The sequence below is a fragment of the Ranitomeya imitator genome, chromosome 1 (assembly GCF_032444005.1).
Source record: "Ranitomeya imitator isolate aRanImi1 chromosome 1, aRanImi1.pri, whole genome shotgun sequence".
In the NCBI taxonomy this organism is placed as follows: Eukaryota; Metazoa; Chordata; class Amphibia; order Anura; family Dendrobatidae; genus Ranitomeya; species Ranitomeya imitator.
In genome coordinates, this window is record NC_091282.1 from 295,824,062 (window position 1) to 295,842,415 (window position 18,354).

An 18,354-nucleotide genomic window follows, 5' to 3' on the forward strand; every position below is an offset into this window, starting at 1 on the left:
AGACTAGCTTATTTCCGATGCTACAGGAGGGAAAAGCAAATTCCTCCCGCAGCACAGGCCTAAGACGGCTTTTCAGCGTCGGCAACATTTTCGCTTTCTGCCCTTTCGCAGTAGCCCATTCTGGTCCACCTCCACAGCCTCGTCCAGAAGATCAGAACGATCTCCACGTACAGAGAGAGACCCTTGGCCCTCATACAGGCCGAATCAGTCCTGGCGAGGTAAGCCTTGGCAACCCAGAAGCAGGGGATCCAGGCCCTCCAGATTTCCTTCACAATGACTCGGGGAGTTTTCTGGTCGACACCACCAAAGTATTCGGACGGCTGCTTCTCTTTCAACATGTCTGGCTTTCAGTCATCCACGACGAATGGGTCAGAGACCTGGTGTCTTCTGGTTACAAAATAGAATTCTCCGCCTCCCCTCCGGCACGGTTTTTCCACTCTCGTCTCCCAAGTTCAGGAGCTCAGTCCCGCGCACTTCACCGAAAAGGGGTCATTGTTCCGGTTCCAGAACCCGAGAGATTGAGAGGTTTTTATTCAAACCTCTTCGTCGTTCCAAAAAAGGACGGGACGGTGCGCCCTATTTTGGATCTAAAGCTCCTAAAAAAGTATGCAAAAGTCCGGCACTTCAGGATGGAATCCCTCCGGTCGGTCATCTCCTCAATGGAGAGAGGAGAGTTTCTAGCATCAATAGACATTAAAGATGCTTATCTCCATATCCCAGTCTTCCCGCCACATCAAAGGTTCCTGCGTTTTGCCATCCAGGAGGACCATTTTCTATTCACTGCCTTACCCTTCGGCCTTGCCACTGCGCCCAGGGTATTAACAAAGGTCATGGCCATTCTTCACTCCCGAGGAGTGGTCATGTTGCTATACTTAGACGACCTGATCAACGGTCCGTCCTATCATGCCTGCCACGCATGCGTCTGCATTACTTTGGATTCTCTTTCACGCCTGGGCTGCTGATAAACTTGCACAAGTCCTTCCCCGTTCCAGCCCAACGGATCTCCTTCCTAGGCATGATCCTGGACACGTCCAAGGGGCTGGGCCGGCTTCCTCCGCCGAAGCGCTCCAGCAGGGAACCCGGACGCTTTGTCATCCCTTTCCTCATTCCATTCGGTTTGCCATGAGGATCCTGGAGAAAATGGTGGCTGCAATGGAAGCGATTCCCTTCGCCCAACTGCATCTCAGCCCCTTACAACAGGCTCTGCCAGACAATTGGGACAGGAGTCCCTTATCCCTTGATCGGCCATATCCTCTGTCCCCGCGGATCAGGCAAGCGATCAAATGGTGGACTTTGGAATCATCTCTCAGCCAGGGGAGGTCTTTTCTCGCAATTCACTGGCTGGTGGTGACTACCGACGCCAGTCTCCTCGGTTGGGGAGCAGTATTTCGCCACCACACTGCCCAGGGGCGTTGGACGATTCGGGAGTCGAGACTTCCGATAAACATCTTAAAGATTCGAGCGATCAGGTTTGCCCTGAGACGTTTCCATTTCCTCCTTGCGGGTCACCCTATTCGCATTCAATCAGACAACGTCACAGCGGTGGCGTACATAAACCATCAGGGGGGTACCCGCAGCAAGGCGGCGATGCGGGAGGTCTCCCACATTCTCCGTTGGGCCGAGAACAACCGCTCTGCCGTTTCTGCAGTGCACATTCCAGGCATCGAGAACTGGGCGGCGGATTTTCTCAGCCGTCAGGGTCTCACCTCGGGGGAGTGGGAACTCCATCCGGAGGTCTTGCAGCAGATTTGCCTTCGCTGGGGGACTCCGGATGTGGATCTGATGGCGTCGAGACTGAATGCAAAAGTTCCCAGTTTCATAGCACGTTCTCGGGATCCCCAGGCCATCGGGGTGGACGCACTGATATCCCCATGGCATTGGTTCCACTTCCCTTACGTGTTTCCTCCACTTCCCTTACTACCGAAGGTTATCCGGAAAATCAAAATGGAGGGGGTTCCTTTGATCCTACTCGCCCCAGATTGTCCACGTCGTGCGTGGTACGAGGAGCTCGTTCAACTCGTCTCAGACGTTCCCTGACGGCTACGAGATCACCCAGATGTGCTTCGTCAAGGGCCGATCTATCACCAGAGCTCAGGGGCCCTACGTTTAACGGCTTGGCTGTTGAAACCTGGATTCTAACTCAAGCTGGTTTCTCCCAGCAAGTCGTTGCCACCATGATAAGCGCTCGCAAGACGTCTTCCGCTGGCATCTATCACTGCACTTGGAAAGCCTTCTTCTCATGGTGCAGGCTCCGTGGACGTCCTCTCATTTTTTCAATTTCCTCCATTCTGGAATTTCTCCAGTCCGGCTTGGATTCCGGTCTGGTGCTCAGTTCCCTCAAGGGTCAAATCTCGGCATTATCCGTGTTGTTCCAGCGTAAGATTGCTGCTAACTTGCAAGTCAGGACTTTTGTTCAGGGGTCTCCCACGTAGTACCCCCTATAAAATGCCGTTGGAGACCTGGGATCTCAATTTGGTCCTGAGTGTTCTTCAGGAGTCGCCTTTTGAACCTCTGCAAGATGTCTCGCTGATTGTTCTCTCCTGGAAGGTCGCCTTCCTTGTGGCAGTAACCTCTATCAGGCGAGTCTCAGAGTTGGCCGCACTGTCCTGCCGGGCGCCCTTCCTTTCCTTCCACCAGGACAAAGTGGTCTTACGTCCATCTTCGTCTTTTCTTCCCAAGGTGGTTTTATCCTTCTACCTTAATGAAGATATCGTTCTTCCCTCCTTCTGCCCACAGCCAAGACATAGGGTTGAAAAGGCCCTTCACAGCTTGGACGTGGTAAGGGCTCTCAGGAGGTACATTTCTAGGACTGCCCCCTTCCGCAAATCGGACTCCCTCTTTGTGCTCCCTGAGGGTCACAGAATGAGTTTAGCCGCTTCTAAAGCCACAATAGGCAGATGGATCCGATCAGCTATTCAAGAATCTTACCGGGCTAGGGGCAGACCTATCCCGGCGGGGTTTAGGGCACACTCAATTCGGTCGGTGGGTGCTTCCTGGGCCATTCGGCACCAGGCGTCAGCAGAGCAGGTTTGCAAGGCCACAACATGGTCCAGCCTGCATACTTTCTCGAAGCACTGCAATGTCCACACTCAAACTTCTGCGGATGTAGCTCTTGGCAGACGTATTCTGCATGCGGCTGTTGCGCACTTATAGTCAGTTGGTACACGGAGTTATTTCGTTATATTGTTCCCCACCCAGGGACTGCTTTGGGATGTCCCATGGTTCTGTGTCCCCCAATGTGGCGAAGGAGAACTAGGGATTTTTGTGTACTCACCGTAAAATCCTTTTCTCCAAGCCACTCATTGGGGGCACAGCACCCACCCTGTTAGCCTTATGGCTTGTTTTTCTTTTTTATGGTTTTTGGCGTACTCTGACAAGTTATACTCTAATATTAAGTTATATGTTTGTTAATGATCTCCAACTTCTTTTACACTGAACTGGGTCTCTGGAAGCCAGCATGAGGGTGTATACTGTAGGGGAGGAGCTAACTTTTTTGTCACAACTTAGTGTCAGCCTCCTAGTGACAGCAGCATAACACCCATGGTTCTGTGTCCCCCAATAAGTGGTTCGGAGAAAAGGATTTTACGGTGAGTACACAAAAATCCCTATTTTCTCCTATTTTCCACCTCTACACTTGGGGATGCGTCTTATGGTCCAGTGCGTCATATAGTCCGAAAAATACAGTAATTGACTTTTTGGGAATGATATCAATGTGCTGTTTTGTTTTTTTTTCTTGTTTTTTTTTTATAGGGCTTTTCTACTTTTTGGGGTCTATTGTCAATTTCAGCCAAGACCCTGACGTGCACTTCAAATATATCCAGGCAGCTTGCAAGACTGGACAGATAAAAGAGGTTGAGCGCATATGTAGGGAAAGCAATTGTTACAACCCAGAACGTGTCAAGAATTTTCTCAAGGCAAGTGCAAAGGCTATCTGTTTTAGTAATATATATTTTGTCATATTTTGCAGCTTGTTGGAAGGTAAGGCTAGGTTCACATTGCGTTAGGGCAATCCGTTTAGTGCATACGCTAGCGGATTGCGCTAACGCAATGTCCCAAAAGGGATCGCGTTTGGCGATCCCGCTAGCGCAGATGCCCGATCTGCGCTAGCAAGTAACGGACCTCGGACGCTGCAAGCAGCGTCCGAGGTCCATCCGAAACTAACGGGACATCGCTAGCGCATGCCGAAAATGGCATGCGCTAGCGATACGCTAGAGATCCGTTAGCACATTGCAGTCAATGGGTGCGCTAACGGATCCATTGCATGGCGTTAATTGCGACAATTTCGCCATGTAACGGAGTCCGCTAGCAGACACCCATTAACGCAATGTGAACCTAGCCTAACAGAGGACCAAACCGAATATGGTACCAATATTTTTTTTGTCAAGCATGTAACCTTTTAAAGGGAACCTGTCACCCCATTTTTTGAGATTGAGCTATAAATACTGTTAAATAGGGCCTGCGCTGTGTGTTCCTATAGTGTATGTAGTGTACCCCGATTCCCCATGTATGCTGAGAAATAACTTACCAAAGTCGCCGTTTTCGCCTGTCAATCAGGCTGGTCAGGTCGGGAGGGCGTGGTGACATCGCTGGTTCTTCCTCAGCTTTACGTTGGTGGCGTAGTGGCGTAGTGGTGAACAAGCAGCGCGCGATCTGCGCTGTCATCCCTTTCGTCGGTGGGGGCGGCCATCTTCCTGGGGCCGCGCGTGCGCAGATCGAGTGCTCTGCTGCACGGGGCTTCAGGAAAATGGCCGCGGGATGCCGCGCGTGCGCATTAGAGATCGCGGCGGCCATTTTCCCAAAGCCGAGTTTGCATCTCGGCTTTGGGAAAATGGCCGCCGCGATCTCTAATGCGCACGCGCGGCATCCCGCGGCCATTTTCCTGAAGCCCCGTGCAGCAGAGCACTCGATCTGCGCACGCGCGGCCCCAGGAAGATGGCCGCCCCCACCGACTAAAGGGATGACAGCGCAGATCGCGCGCTGCTTGTTCACCACTACGCCACCAACGTAAAGCTGAGGAAGAACCAGCGATATCACCACGCCCTCCCGACCTGACCAGCCTGATTGACAGGCGAAAACGGCAACTTTGGTAAGTTATTTCTCAGCATACATGGGGAATCGGGGTACACTACATACACTATAGGAACACACAGCGCAGGCCCTATTTAACAGTATTTATAGCTCAATCTCAAAAAACGGGGTGACAGGTTCCCTTTAATATATGTTTTATTAAAAAGGTCAAGTGGCATGTTTTCAGTGTTTTAGAATTTAGTTTTAACTTATTTAATTAGAATTAAGTGTTCTTTTCTTGAATCCCAAGTTTTTATTAAGTATAACTGTTTGTTAATATTGAAATCTCCCACAAGAGATGAGGACCATTGAGACCTGTACAAATCTGAGAATAGAGTCATAGATAGTATTGTTCAGAGTCTGGCTTGCATTATAAAATGGAGAGCTGGTAGGACAATAAGCACAATAGGGTCTTATCTGGATTAAAATTAATAGATTGTGAGCATTGGTACTCACCTGGTTGGATTATGTGATCACAACCGCTAAAAAGGCTTAGGCCCCTTTCACACACAAGTTTTTTGCCATCAGTCACAATCCGTTGAATTTTTGAAAAAAAAAACGGATCCGCCAGATCTGTTTTTTCTCTCATAGACTTGTATTAGCGACAGATGGCCTCAAGTTTAATCCGTTGTTCGCCGGATCCGTAGAAAATTGTTTGTCCGGTGGCCGGACAATATACATTGTAACGTTTTTTGTGTCCGTCGAAAAAAAGGATCCGTCACTGTCCGTCGTTTGCTAGAATGGAAGCCTATGGCGCTGGATCCGTCAAATGACGGAATCCGGCGACTGATTCCGTTTTTTTTTAACTGAGCATGCTCCGATTTTTTTTTTTTTTTTTTTTTAGTATCCAATTAGACGGATTCGGCAGAAAAACGGATCCATCGCATCAGTTTTTCACAATCTGCGACAGATCCGTTTTTTTCTGACTCCGAATCACCTTTCCGCTGGCAGAGCAGATTTAACACATTTTCACGCCAATCCTTGACGGCTTGCAGTATATTCACTCACTAAAATTGGATAGAATTTGATAAACCATTTGCAACACAGTAATACTGTGGATGGCAAGAATGCTGATAAAACCTATGCTAGTCCTGTGTTCGTACATAGGCTAGAGAAAAAGGATATTCTTGTTTGAACTTTTCTTTTCCTCACCAGGAGGCCAAATTAACAGACCAGCTTCCCCTGATAATTGTCTGTGACCGGTTTGATTTTGTCCATGACCTGGTGTTATATCTGTACCGAAACAACCTCCAGAAGTACATTGAAATCTATGTACAAAAGGTGAGTTGTATCCCATACATCTTACTGGGGTAAGGCCGAACTCTGGTTATCCTAAACCTCTCACTTGTAGTTGGCAGTTTCTTTTCGGGTGGGTTTCCTTTTCTTTTGACTGCAAGTGTATAGTGCTTTTCAAATTTAAAGGGGGTTTCACAAGGAAAAAAAATGAACAGAAATTAGCAGTTACTAGTAAGTGTTATCACCTGTAATTAATTCTATTATGCCAACAGCATGACTTCTGGTTCTGTGCTTGACACTGGACAACCTTTCCTGTGTTTCAGCTATTCCATTTCTGTAATACTTTTTATCTCTTATTACTTACCCATATTATTCATGTATTTCTATTATTTCCATCCTCTTTCAGTAGTACTGCTAGTATCTTAATTACAGCTTTAATACTTGGAATTATTTTCTATGGGCAGGTTAATCCCAGTCGCATCCCAGCAGTTGTGGGAGGCTTGTTAGATGTGGACTGCTCGGAAGATGTAATTAAGAATCTCATCATGATTGTACATGGGCAATTTTCCACTGATGAGCTTGTAGCCGAAGTAGAAAAACGAAACAGGTACCGGATGTTGTAAAGTCTTCTGCCTAGTAAAAAGACAATTTTCTAACACGGTCTCATTATCGCTAGTGTATTAATTTAAGCAATAACTTTTAGAATAATGTTATTATTAAATAACCTTGTCATTTTTCTTCTTTCTTGGAAAATCTCCAATTGCATCCAACCCAGCAAGACTATATTGTATTAATCCGCTTTTAGTGCATTGGACAGTATTTTACACATCTCCTCCTCATCTCCTAAATATCAGGTTAAAGTTGCTTTTACCTTGGCTGGAGTCCAGAATCCATGAAGGATGTGAAGAGCCTGCTACCCACAACGCTCTGGCAAAGATCTATATTGACAGCAATAACAACCCTGAACGTTTCCTGCGGGAAAACCCTTTCTATGACAGCTGTGTGGTGGGCAAGTACTGTGAAAAGAGGGACCCTCACCTTGCTTGTGTAGCCTATGAGAGGGGCCTTTGTGACTTGGAGCTAATTAAGGTGAGTGCTTGGGGTCTACCAAAATAAAATCCTTTGTTTTCATTAATTTAGGAGACATTTTCACAAACTAAATGTCTTTTGATTTATTTTATTTTGTGTGTAGGTGTGCAATGAAAATTCCCTTTTTAAGAGTGAAGCACGTTACCTAGTACGAAGGAAAGATGCAGATCTGTGGACCAACGTGCTAGAGGAAAACAACCCATTCAGGCGACAGCTGATTGATCAAGTAAGATGAAATTGTGTAAAGGGAGTCTGTTGGCTACTTAGGTCTCTAAGTTGAGGTTATTAGATTCTTTCTTTCATCTGACAAGGTTTTGTAACTACTTTGTGAAAATTCTTCAGTGTGGCAGGTTTAAGGAGGAATTGGTTACTGAGAATTTCACACCGCTGATCTGAGTCGTCATTTACTTACATTGTCGGATTGCCAGTAGCCAAAATCTCTGAATAGTTAGTGGGTCCAGAGAATAGCATTTTTTTTTTGTAAAGGCAGGGAATGCTGTGGGTATGTGCGCACGTTGAGAATTTTCTTGCAGAAATTTCTGCAAGGTTTCTGTGTCTCTATGCAGCAAAAACGCATTTTGGTGCATTTTGTATGTGTTATTTTGCATGTGTTTTTGTAAAGCAATGAAGGCTTTTTTGAGCTAAATAATGATATTTAAGAAAAAAAAATTGTAGTGTAATTTCTCGGTTCAACACCACCTTTTTCATTCTGATGTTGTAACGCGCACACACACACTAACCAGCCTATGTAGGAGTGTTAACACAGTGAACATACATAGGCTGTAATCAACCAGCAACTGTTAGATTTAAAAAAAAAAATTAAGAAAAAAATTGTGTGGGCTCCCACGTAATTTTCATCACCAGCAAAGGGAAAGCTGAGGGATGATGTTAACATTCTGGGAAAGGGCCAATAGCCATAAAGGTTCCCCGACTATTGATATCAGCTCACAGCTGTTTGCTTAGCCTTTACTGGCTTGTTTACAGGTGGACCCCAGAAATTTTTTTTACATAGGGTCTCCCTATAAAATCTATCCAGCAAAGACTAGGCAGACAGCTGCGGGCTGATATTACTAGACTAGGAAGGGGCCATGGATATTGGCCCCCTCCCAGACTAAAAATGTCCGCTCTCAGCCGCCCCAGAAAAGGATGCATCTGTAAGATGCGCCAAATCTGGTGCATAGCCTCGCTCTTTCCATTTACCCTATAGTAGTGGCAAGTAGGGTAATGGTTGGGGGACATTTATCTCACCTTAGTATTGTCAGGTGACGTGAAGCCCACAGGTTAGTAATGGAGAGGTGTCTAGAAAACACTGCCATTACTAATAGTGTTGAGCCACCTACCGAGTGTTCGGGTTCGGTTCGTCGAACTGGGACATGTTCGACGAATGTTCGTTGAACGTTTGACGAACACCGTCGAACCCCATTGAAACCAATGGCAGGCAAACACAAACACATACAAACACAGAGAAAACACCTTAAAAGGTGTCCAAAAGCTGACAAACTGCTTAGAAGACACAACAAACACATGGAAAATTCACAACTACATATAGTCATGCGAAAAGAAAAGAGGTGGAGGAGTAAAAGGAGGAGGAGACACAGATATAGGCATGTCATGCCCTTCTAAAATCAAGAAATGCTGGAGTAAAAATATAAAATCACTCTACCAACACCCAGACGTCTTGACAAAAAAAATAAAAAAATAAATATCTTTAGGTAGAATGGCGACGGGTCCATTCAGAACACTTTCCTTAGAAGACGCAGTGGTACCCCCATTGGGAGTTGTGCCAAAAAATGAACCCAATACATTCAGACTAATCCACCATTTATCATATCCAAGGGGCAGGTCAGTAAACGACAACATCGACGCGGAACCAAGTACAGTACTATGTACTGTACCTCATTTGATGAGACAATCAGGCGGGTCAAGAAGTTGGTAAGGGGCACCCTAATGGCCAAAACAGACATTGAGGGGGCGTTCCGGTTACTACCTGTGCCTCCGAATAGTGTCCTCCCATTGGGCTGCTTCTGTGTTGCTTCATGGGTCCGGTACGCTGCTGAGTAGCACTAAATTCTACTAGGCCCAAAAGGATTTCCTGGGCTAGATGCCATTACAATATAGTACTTAGGTAAACAGGCGGTTTAGCTTGCTTCATGGGTGGGGTACGCTGCTGAGTAGCACTAAATTCTACTAGGCCCAAAAGGATTTCCTGGGCTAGATGCCGTTACAAAATAGTACTTATGTAAACAGGCGGTGTAGCTTGCTTCATGGGTGGGGTACGCTGCTGAGTAGCACTAAATTCTACTAGGCCCAAAAGGATTTCCTGGGCCAGATGCCGTTAAAAATAGTACTTAGGTAAACAGGTGGTGGGTGGCTGGGCTACTCTGCTGACTAGCAGACACTGAAGCTTTGGAGCAGACCTCTGAATCCCAGGCCATAGTATGAGTAAACAACTCTGCAGACGACCCCACCCACCTGGAATTGACGATGGCAACGTCATGTAAAACTCCGCAAGGGGACTAAATAAAGAGTCTCCATTTTTTTCCGAAAATTCGGCCACAGACACCACTTAAGTGGCATCAATGTCACCAGAGTTTTTTAAAACAGTTGGTGAGGAGATTTTCAAAAATCATCAAGCTTTTAGTCTCCCCAAGATGACACAGGGGTAGAAAAGTCCTTGCGGATCCAGGATGTGATCATCTTGATGAACGTTAGTCTGTCTACATTGTCACTGGACAGCCGCGTGCGCTTATCTGTCAGCACACCACCAACAGCACTGAACACACGTTCAGAGAGAACGCTGGCTGCGGCGCACGACAAGATCTACAAGGCGTGAGTGGCGAGCTCAGGCCATTTTTCAAGATTGGAAGTCCAAAATGAGCAAGGGTCCAGTTCCACAGTCATGGCATCGATGTTAACTTGGAGATACTCTTGTACCATCCTCTCTAGGCGTTGGCTGTGCGTCAGACTTCTTGTCTCCTGTGGCCTTGCAAAGGATGGTCTAAAAAAAATCTTGAAACGATTGGAAAAAATTGCTGTTACCACCAGATACAATGTTACTGTTACGGTTTGAGTGATGACTCGATAGTCCCATGGTTGGCAAGTTAGAACTCAGAGATTCACTACGTGCACCACTGGTGTTTTGTGGAAAAGCAGATGTTAGATTCTGTAACAGTCTCTGCTGATACTCCTGCATGCGTGAATCCCTTTCTATGGCAGGAATTATTTTGCCAAATTTACTTTTGTACCGGGGTTCTAAGAGTGTGGCAACCCAGTAGTCGGCATTACTTCGGATTCTGACAATCCGAGGGTCATGTTGCAGGTAGTGCAGCAAGAAGGCACTCATGTGTCTTGCGCATCCAGGAGGACCAAGTCCTTGTTGTCTTGGTGGTGGCGAGGTGAGAATCATGCTTCCTTCGTCTGCCCTCTCCCCCCAACAGCACAACTGAAATTTGATCAAGGTCTCCCTCATCTGATGAGTCTTCCATGCCCAGCGCCAGTTCGTCCTCCACTTCTTCCTCGGCTCCTGCACCTTCCTCAACAGTTTGGCTGCTACCATGCGCCCTCGGTAATCCCTCTCCCCCAGTCTCCAATGCCAGCCGCCTTAGTGCTGCCAACCTTCTTGACCTTGGAGATATTATCCCTTCCGCATACGACTCCTCCTGATCCTCCTCCTCTTGTTCCACCACCTGACTCCGAACACTGTGTAAGGTGTGCTCCAGCATGTAAATCACCGGAATGGTCATGCTGATAATGGCATCGTCAGCACTAAACCTCTTCGTTGCTATTTCAAAACTGTGCAGAAGAGTGCATAGGTCCCTGATCTGAGACCACTCCTGCAGCGTGATTTGCCCCACCTCTTGATCTCGTTGGTCCTGGCTATACGTCATAACGTATTGCACCAGGGCTCGTTGTTGCTGCCACAGTCGCTGCAACATGTGCAGAGTTGAATTCCACCGTGTGGGCTTATTGCATTTCAGCCGTTGAACTGGCAGGCCCAACAACTTCTGTAGAGATGTAAGTCGTTGAGCTGTGGGATGCGAATGGCGGAAGAGAGCACACAGTGACCGTGCCCTCTGCAGAAGCCCATCTAGTCCGGGATAGTGGGATAAAAATTGCTGGACAACCAGGTTCAAAACATGAGCCATACAAGGCACATTGCCCCGGCGAAGGGCCGCACACAGGTTTGCAGTATTGTCGCACACAGCCTTCCCTGGTTGCAGGTTGAGTGGAGACAACCATTGATTGAACTCGGCCTCCAGAGCTGACCACAACTCCTCAGCTGTGTGACTCATATTTCCCAGACATTTCAATGTAAACACTGCCTGATGCCGTTGAGCCCTGGTGACAGCATAGTGAGGAGGTGTGCAGGATTCCTTCTGCGCAGTAACAACGCGGGTGGCATTACCAGACAGGCTTTGGGTGCAGGTGGAGGACCGAGAGGAGGTTGAGGAGGCAGAAGCAATGGAGGAACTTCTAGATACAGAGGATCGATGAGCAACTCGAGATGGCAAGACTTGGACAGCAGCCCCTTCTCCTGATGTCGCCGTAGTTACCCAGTGCCCAGTCACCGACATGTAATGCCCCTGTCCATGTCCACTCATTCAAGTGTCTGTGGTGAAATGCACCCTGTCACACACAGAGTTTCTCAAGGAAGCAGTGATGTGTGCGACATGGTGGTGTAGCGCAGGCACAGCTTTCTTTGAGAAGTAGTGGCGACTGGGCATCTGGTCCTGGGGCACTGTGACGGACATAAGGTCTCGAAAATCCTCTGTGTCCACCAGGCGGAAAGGCAGCATTTCTGTAGCCAACAGCTTGCAGATGGAGAAATTCAACCTCTTAGCTTTGTCATGGCTAGGAGGAAATGGTCTTTTTCTTTTCCACATCTGAGGGCTGGCTGCTGTGCTTAGACTGAGTTGAGTAGAGTGTCCCTGGCAAACTGCTGGTCTGTGAGGAAGGTGCAGGCTGAGATGTTATGTTGCCTTGATCAAAATGTGGTGTGGATGTCGGAGAGCGCTCAACAACAGCAGGTGTTTCCATTGCAAATGTCCTGACGACCTACCAATCACACTGGCTGTTGCGGGTAAAAAGGTGTACGGTCTGCGTCCAAAACCATGTGCGACTGCTGTCACAGTCACAGAAGATGAAGAGGACGCGGATGCACTTGATGGGGCGGATGCACTTGATGGAGCAGACGGTGGTTGACCCGGCCCACTAGGCCGCATTGTAGCACAGTGAGCTTCCCACTGCAACTTATGCCTCATATCCATGTGACGGTTCATGCATGAAGTACTCAAGCTAGTCATTTTATGTCCTCTACTGAGATTTTGTTGACAAATCTTACAGACAACATGAGTTGGGTCATCCTTTGCAATGTCAAAAAATGCCCAGGCTATGCAAGGCTTAGAGCCCGTGCGACCTGAAGAGCCACCACGACTTCTGGTCTGAGGCACAGTTGGGGTTGAGGATGTAGTTGTTGACGTTCTTCCAGTACTCAGTCTCTGTCCAGGAAGGCGCAACGTTACCTCGTCGTCAGACTCGTCTCCTCCACCTCCTCTGCTGACCTCATGGACTGGCGGACTGGGGGTTGACAGTAAGTGGGGTCTACAACCTCGTCATCATCATCCTGTGTGTTCTCACACCCGTCGTCCTCAGAGCCTACCTCTTTCTGCCCCGACCGAAAAGTCAAGTTTTTGTTCCAATCAGGTATCTCAGTCTCATCATCATCTTCCTCATTGTCTCCACCAACAGGAGTTAGTTTGGGAACGAGGGTCTACATTATGCTCAGAATTTTCTTCATCTGGGCCTGGATCTGACTCACAAAGATTCTGGGCATCAGTTCAGATCATTTCCTCGTCTGGATTCACAGAAGCTCTGGAGCAGACCTCTGATTCCCAGGCTATAGTATGCGTAAACAGCTCTACAGACTCAACCATGTGTGTTACCACATGCTCAGACGGGCGGCTGGAGACTTGGGAGCTGTGAGGAAGCAAGTGCGATTGGGGTGACAACTCTGAGGACTGGAGTAGTTGTGATGTTGAAGTTGACATGGAGGAGAGCCCACTTGAACGAGCACTTGATATCCGTTCAAGCATCTGCTGTTTTTGTGACTCATCTGGAATTTTTGGTGATGCTTGTAGCGATGGCCGTAAGAAAGGGATCATATCAGATTGTCCACGAAAAGAAGTAGACATCTTACTTTGGCTGGAAGATGGTCTTTCTTCTGCAGATGTTACTGTTGCTTTACCACCTACCCCACGGACACAACCTTTTTTTCCCTTTCCAACACGCCTATTCCCCTTTCCACGAGTAGCAGGCCTTTTGCCACTCATTTTAGTGCTTAACTAATTGGCAACTCTGTATCTGTAGTTGTTGGCACAAAAACCGATGGATGAAAACCGAGCAGAACTGAGTGGCCAAACTGTAGTACTAGGTACAAAAATATTAACTAGGTTAGATGCAGTAAAAATAGAGATACACAGGCAGTGTAGTTAGTTTCACAGGTGGGCTACTCTGCTGACGTGCAGACACTGCTCCTAGGCCCAAAACTATTAACTGGATTAGATGCAGTAAAAATAGAGATACACAGGCGGTATAGTTATTTTCACAGGCGGGCTACTCTGCTGACGTGCAGACACTGCTCCTCGGCCCAAAACTATTAACTGGGTTAGATGCAATAAAAATTGAGATACACAGGCGGTGTAGCTAGCTTCATAGGCGGGCTACTCAGATGACTATCAGACAATGCTACTAGCCCAAAAGGATTGGCTGAGTTAGATTACACCAAATGCTGTGACAAACACTTGCACAGCACTGGCACAGACCTGCCTGGCAAACAGTGCTATGAACTGCTGTAACCTACCCTGAAAAGGGCTGATATTACAACTAGTCCCGACTTCCTAAACCTATCTCTCTGAAAATTCGCTCCAAAAAAACCACTCTTAGACTGTATAGCGCCTACAGCAGCAGCGGTGCCGTCTAACACTAAGCTGCAGCAGTGAGGAAATGGTGGCAGCGGGGCAAATGGCTGGTTCTTATAAGGCAAGGACATGTGACATACACAGCCAATGACACATACCCTTGTTTGTGTGCATCACATGCACATTGCTGTGTGTGTGTGTGTGTGTGTGTGTGCACTGCTGATAGGCTGAGATACTGCACCGCCCCACTGTAAATGCGGAAAAGAAAAAAAAAATGGAGATCGGCGTTATTTCAGCACAGATCTATCATCCGCCCCCCCCCCTCCCTCCCACCCACTATACACTGAAACAGTCTATTAACAATGATAAACAGTTTTAACCCCTTCAAGTCGCGGCCCTTTTTCGTTTTTGCGTTTTCATTTTTCACTTCCCTCCTTCCCAGAGCCATAACTTTTTTATTTTTCCGTCAATATGGTCATGTGAGGGCTTATTTTTTGCGGGACGAGTTGTACTTTTGAATGACACCATTGGTTTTACCATGTCTTTTACTAGAAAACGGGAAAAGAATTCCAAGTGCGGTGAAATTGCAAAAAAAAGTGCAACCCCACACTTGTTTTTTGCTTGGCTTTTTTGCTAGGTTCACTAAATGCTAAAACTAACCTGCCATTGTGATTCTCTAGGTCATTACGAGTTCATAGACATCTAACATGTCTAGGTTATTTTTTATCCAAGTGGTAAAAAAAAATTCAAAACTTTGCTTAAAAAAAAAAAGTGCCATTTTCCGATACCCTTAAGCGTCTCCATTTTTCGTGATCTGGGGTCGGGTGAGGGCTCATTTTTTGTGTGCCGAGCTGACGTTTTTAATGATACCATTTTGGTGCAGATACGTTCTTTTGATCGCCCGTTATTGCATTTTAATGCAATGTCATGGCGACCAAAAAAACGTAATTCTGGCGTTTCGGATTTTTTTCTCGCTACGCTGTTTAGCGATCAGGTTAATGCTTTTTTTTTTATTGATCGGGCGATTCTGAACGCGGCGATACCAAATACGTGTAGTTTTTTGTTTTTTTTTAATTGTTTTATTTAGGATGGGGCAAAAGGGGGGTGATTTAAACTTTTATATTTTTTTATATTTTTTTCATATTTTTAAAAACATTTTTTTTTTACTTGTGCCATGCTTCAATAGCCTCCATGGGAGGCTAGAAGCTGGCATAGCCTGATCGGCTCTGCTACATAGTAGCGATCATCAGATCGCTGCTATGTAGCTGAAATGCAGGTGTGCTGTGAGCGCCGACCACAGGGGGGCGCTCACAGCAGGCCGGCATCAGTAACCATAGAGGTCTCAAGGACCTCTATGGTTACCTTCCTGATGCATCGCCGACCCCCGATCATGTGACGGGGGTCGGCGATGACATCATTTCCGGCCGCCCGGCCGGAAGCGTTGGTTAAATGCCGCTGTCTGCGTTTGACAGCGGCATTTAACAGGTTAATAGCGGCGCGTGAATAGCGATTTCACCCGCCGCTATTGCGCGCACATGTCAGCTGTACAAAACAGCTGACATGTCGCGACTTTGATTTGGGCTCACCGCCGGAGCCCACATCAAAGGGGGTGACACGGCATGCGCAGTACTAGTACGGCGCATGTCGTGAAGGGGTTAATGTGCAAATCTAGTTAGGCTTTTGGTGAACGAACATTTATCGAACAGAAATTCGAACAGCCGAATTTTCAGCAAATTGTTCGAGTTCGTCGAACGACTCGAACACCGCCCAAAACAGCTCGAATTTGAAATTGGTAAACAGTTCGACTCGAACACCGCTCATCTCTAATTACTAACCCCACAGTGATATTGTAAAAAATCACAGACACCCAGAACAAAGTCCTTTATTTGAAATAATGAGACAGACTCCTTTATTGAATCTAAATTAAACCATACTCTCCAAACGCCTGATCCACAGAAGCCAACATCTCCTGCAACAAAAATAAAATAATAAACCATAATATTCCTCATCTGTCCGCAGAGAAGATAATCCATAATGTCTGACGACGATCCTGATGACTGAGAGCAGTCACTTATGTGACTGCTCTCAAAGACAGCTGGCTACACACTGACACAGAGGCAATCACTCCCGCAGTGTAGCGCTGAGCTGCAGTGAGAGTCCACCGGAGTCCATCTACTGATCTCCCTCATGGCACCACCCCTGTGTGAGACTTTCTCAAACAGCAGTGGTGCCGTGAGATCACCAGAGCTGATAAGCTGATGACCTCTCACACGGCAGCTTAGTGATACACTGCCGGAGCGATTATCTCCTGTCAGTGTATCGCCAGTGGCCGGTTAGAGAAGTCACATATCCCATCGACGTGGGAGACTCACACAAATGACAGCGTGGAAAACACCATGCAAAGGCCGTAATATTGCAAACAAAAACTCAGAGAATCCACAAACATTTTTGTACCTGCTTTTTTTGCTGTGGATTTGACTGACCCAATTGAAGTCAATGGGTGTAAAACTCTAAAAATCTGCACAAAGAATTGACATGCTGCAAAAAAAAAATACTGCAAATACTAACGGAAACTTACTGATAATGTGCACAGCACAGGATTCTCATTGAATTAGCTTCCATAAGGATTTCATAGTGAAAAGTGCATCAAGAAACGCACTGTGTGCACATAGCCTAGCTCACCTATTTAATTCTCCACTGCTCTGCTGGTCCCTGACAGTCTTTTTACTTTTCCTATTTCTGGTGATTAGCTGCAGCATTCACAACCATAGATGGCAGATGATCATCATCTGCAGGGTGGTAGTAAACAGAAATTGTGGGCCCACTAGAGAAATTGGGGATTATTGATAGGTAGGGTGGAAATCCCTTTAAATGAGCCTGTCATTCATATTTTCACTGAAATATTAGTGCCTGGACTATGTTTGTTTATTTTGCATTTTTCCATTTTCTTGAAGGTGGTACAGACTGCTTTATCAGAAACCCAGGATCCAGAAGAAGTGTCTGTGACTGTGAAGGCTTTCATGACTGCTGATCTCCCTAATGAGCTCATTGAACTTCTGGAGAAGATTGTACTGGACAACTCTGTTTTTAGTGAACACAGGTCAGTTGGGGCGAAGATAAACTAGAATATGATATAGACTATTGCTCAACTTAAGTGTAAAACTGAATACAGGTGATGAATTTAGTATTGTGCCACACTAGTCAGTTAACATATTATGGCAAGAGACCATGCCACAGTACCTGTAGGCTGCTGCCCTGTTCTGTTGTAATAACCCAGAATTGTAAATCCTAGCAATGATGATTGCAGTCAACTGTCCAATTTGTGTTAAAGATTCAAAGAATGAAATCGGGTGTTGTGTGATCTGATCCCTTCTTAACATAAGATGTTCCGGTACTTCCTTTTTACCAAGGTTTTCTTGTAAGTGGGAGTACCAGTACATCCAGTTGATTGTGCGGGCTCAGGTGCTGTGCCGGCGCCATCATTTTGGGAGCTTGGCTTAATTGACACCCGAGCTCCTGCAGCAACAGCCAGGTATGGTGGCAGCAATCTTCCTGGCTGCTACATCCCCCTCTAGATGCCGAGATCTGTAGCGCCACTGAGGCATTTATTTAAAGAAAATGGACTCTATAACTTATAGTTAAGTTTTAGTATAGGGGTATCCTCCAACCTAGTTTACATTGTTAACCCTGAGGGTACAGTAATAGTGGTGATCATTTCACACTATAGCTAATTGTATCCGGGATCCAAGAAGTATCGTTTCTCCTTGCGGAGAATGACATGATAAGCATGTCGAGGTGAGGAGACTTAAAGCCGCAATGCTCCTCTGGGAAATATGCAAAGAGAGGAAGAGGACTAGAACTCTTGTGCCACCTATTGGAAGTAGCAGTTCTAGAAGACAATGTCGACTCCCGGTCAGACGCCTCTCAATCAGCCAAACTAGATCTCCACTTTGCACTGACGAGGGGCAGTACCCCGAAACACAGTGTCTGCAAATTGACATTCTGGTTTGGCTATTATCCTAAGTCATGTGAAAAGGCTCGTTAA

The 18,354-nt window shown here is 46.6% G+C and overlaps 1 protein-coding gene across 1 annotated transcript in view; it reads left to right on the forward strand.

Moving 5' to 3' along the window:
• The window catches only part of LOC138669914 (clathrin heavy chain 1-like), a 150,178-nt gene that overhangs the window by 116,949 nt on the left and 14,875 nt on the right, over positions 1-18,354 (forward strand). Inside the window, exons 14-19 of the mRNA XM_069756778.1 lie at positions 3,751-3,914; positions 6,223-6,348; positions 6,768-6,910; positions 7,158-7,392; positions 7,496-7,618; positions 17,264-17,409. Coding sequence (XP_069612879.1) covers positions 3,751-3,914; positions 6,223-6,348; positions 6,768-6,910; positions 7,158-7,392; positions 7,496-7,618; positions 17,264-17,409 — 937 coding nt within the window. The remainder of the gene's footprint in view (positions 1-3,750; positions 3,915-6,222; positions 6,349-6,767; positions 6,911-7,157; positions 7,393-7,495; positions 7,619-17,263; positions 17,410-18,354) is intronic.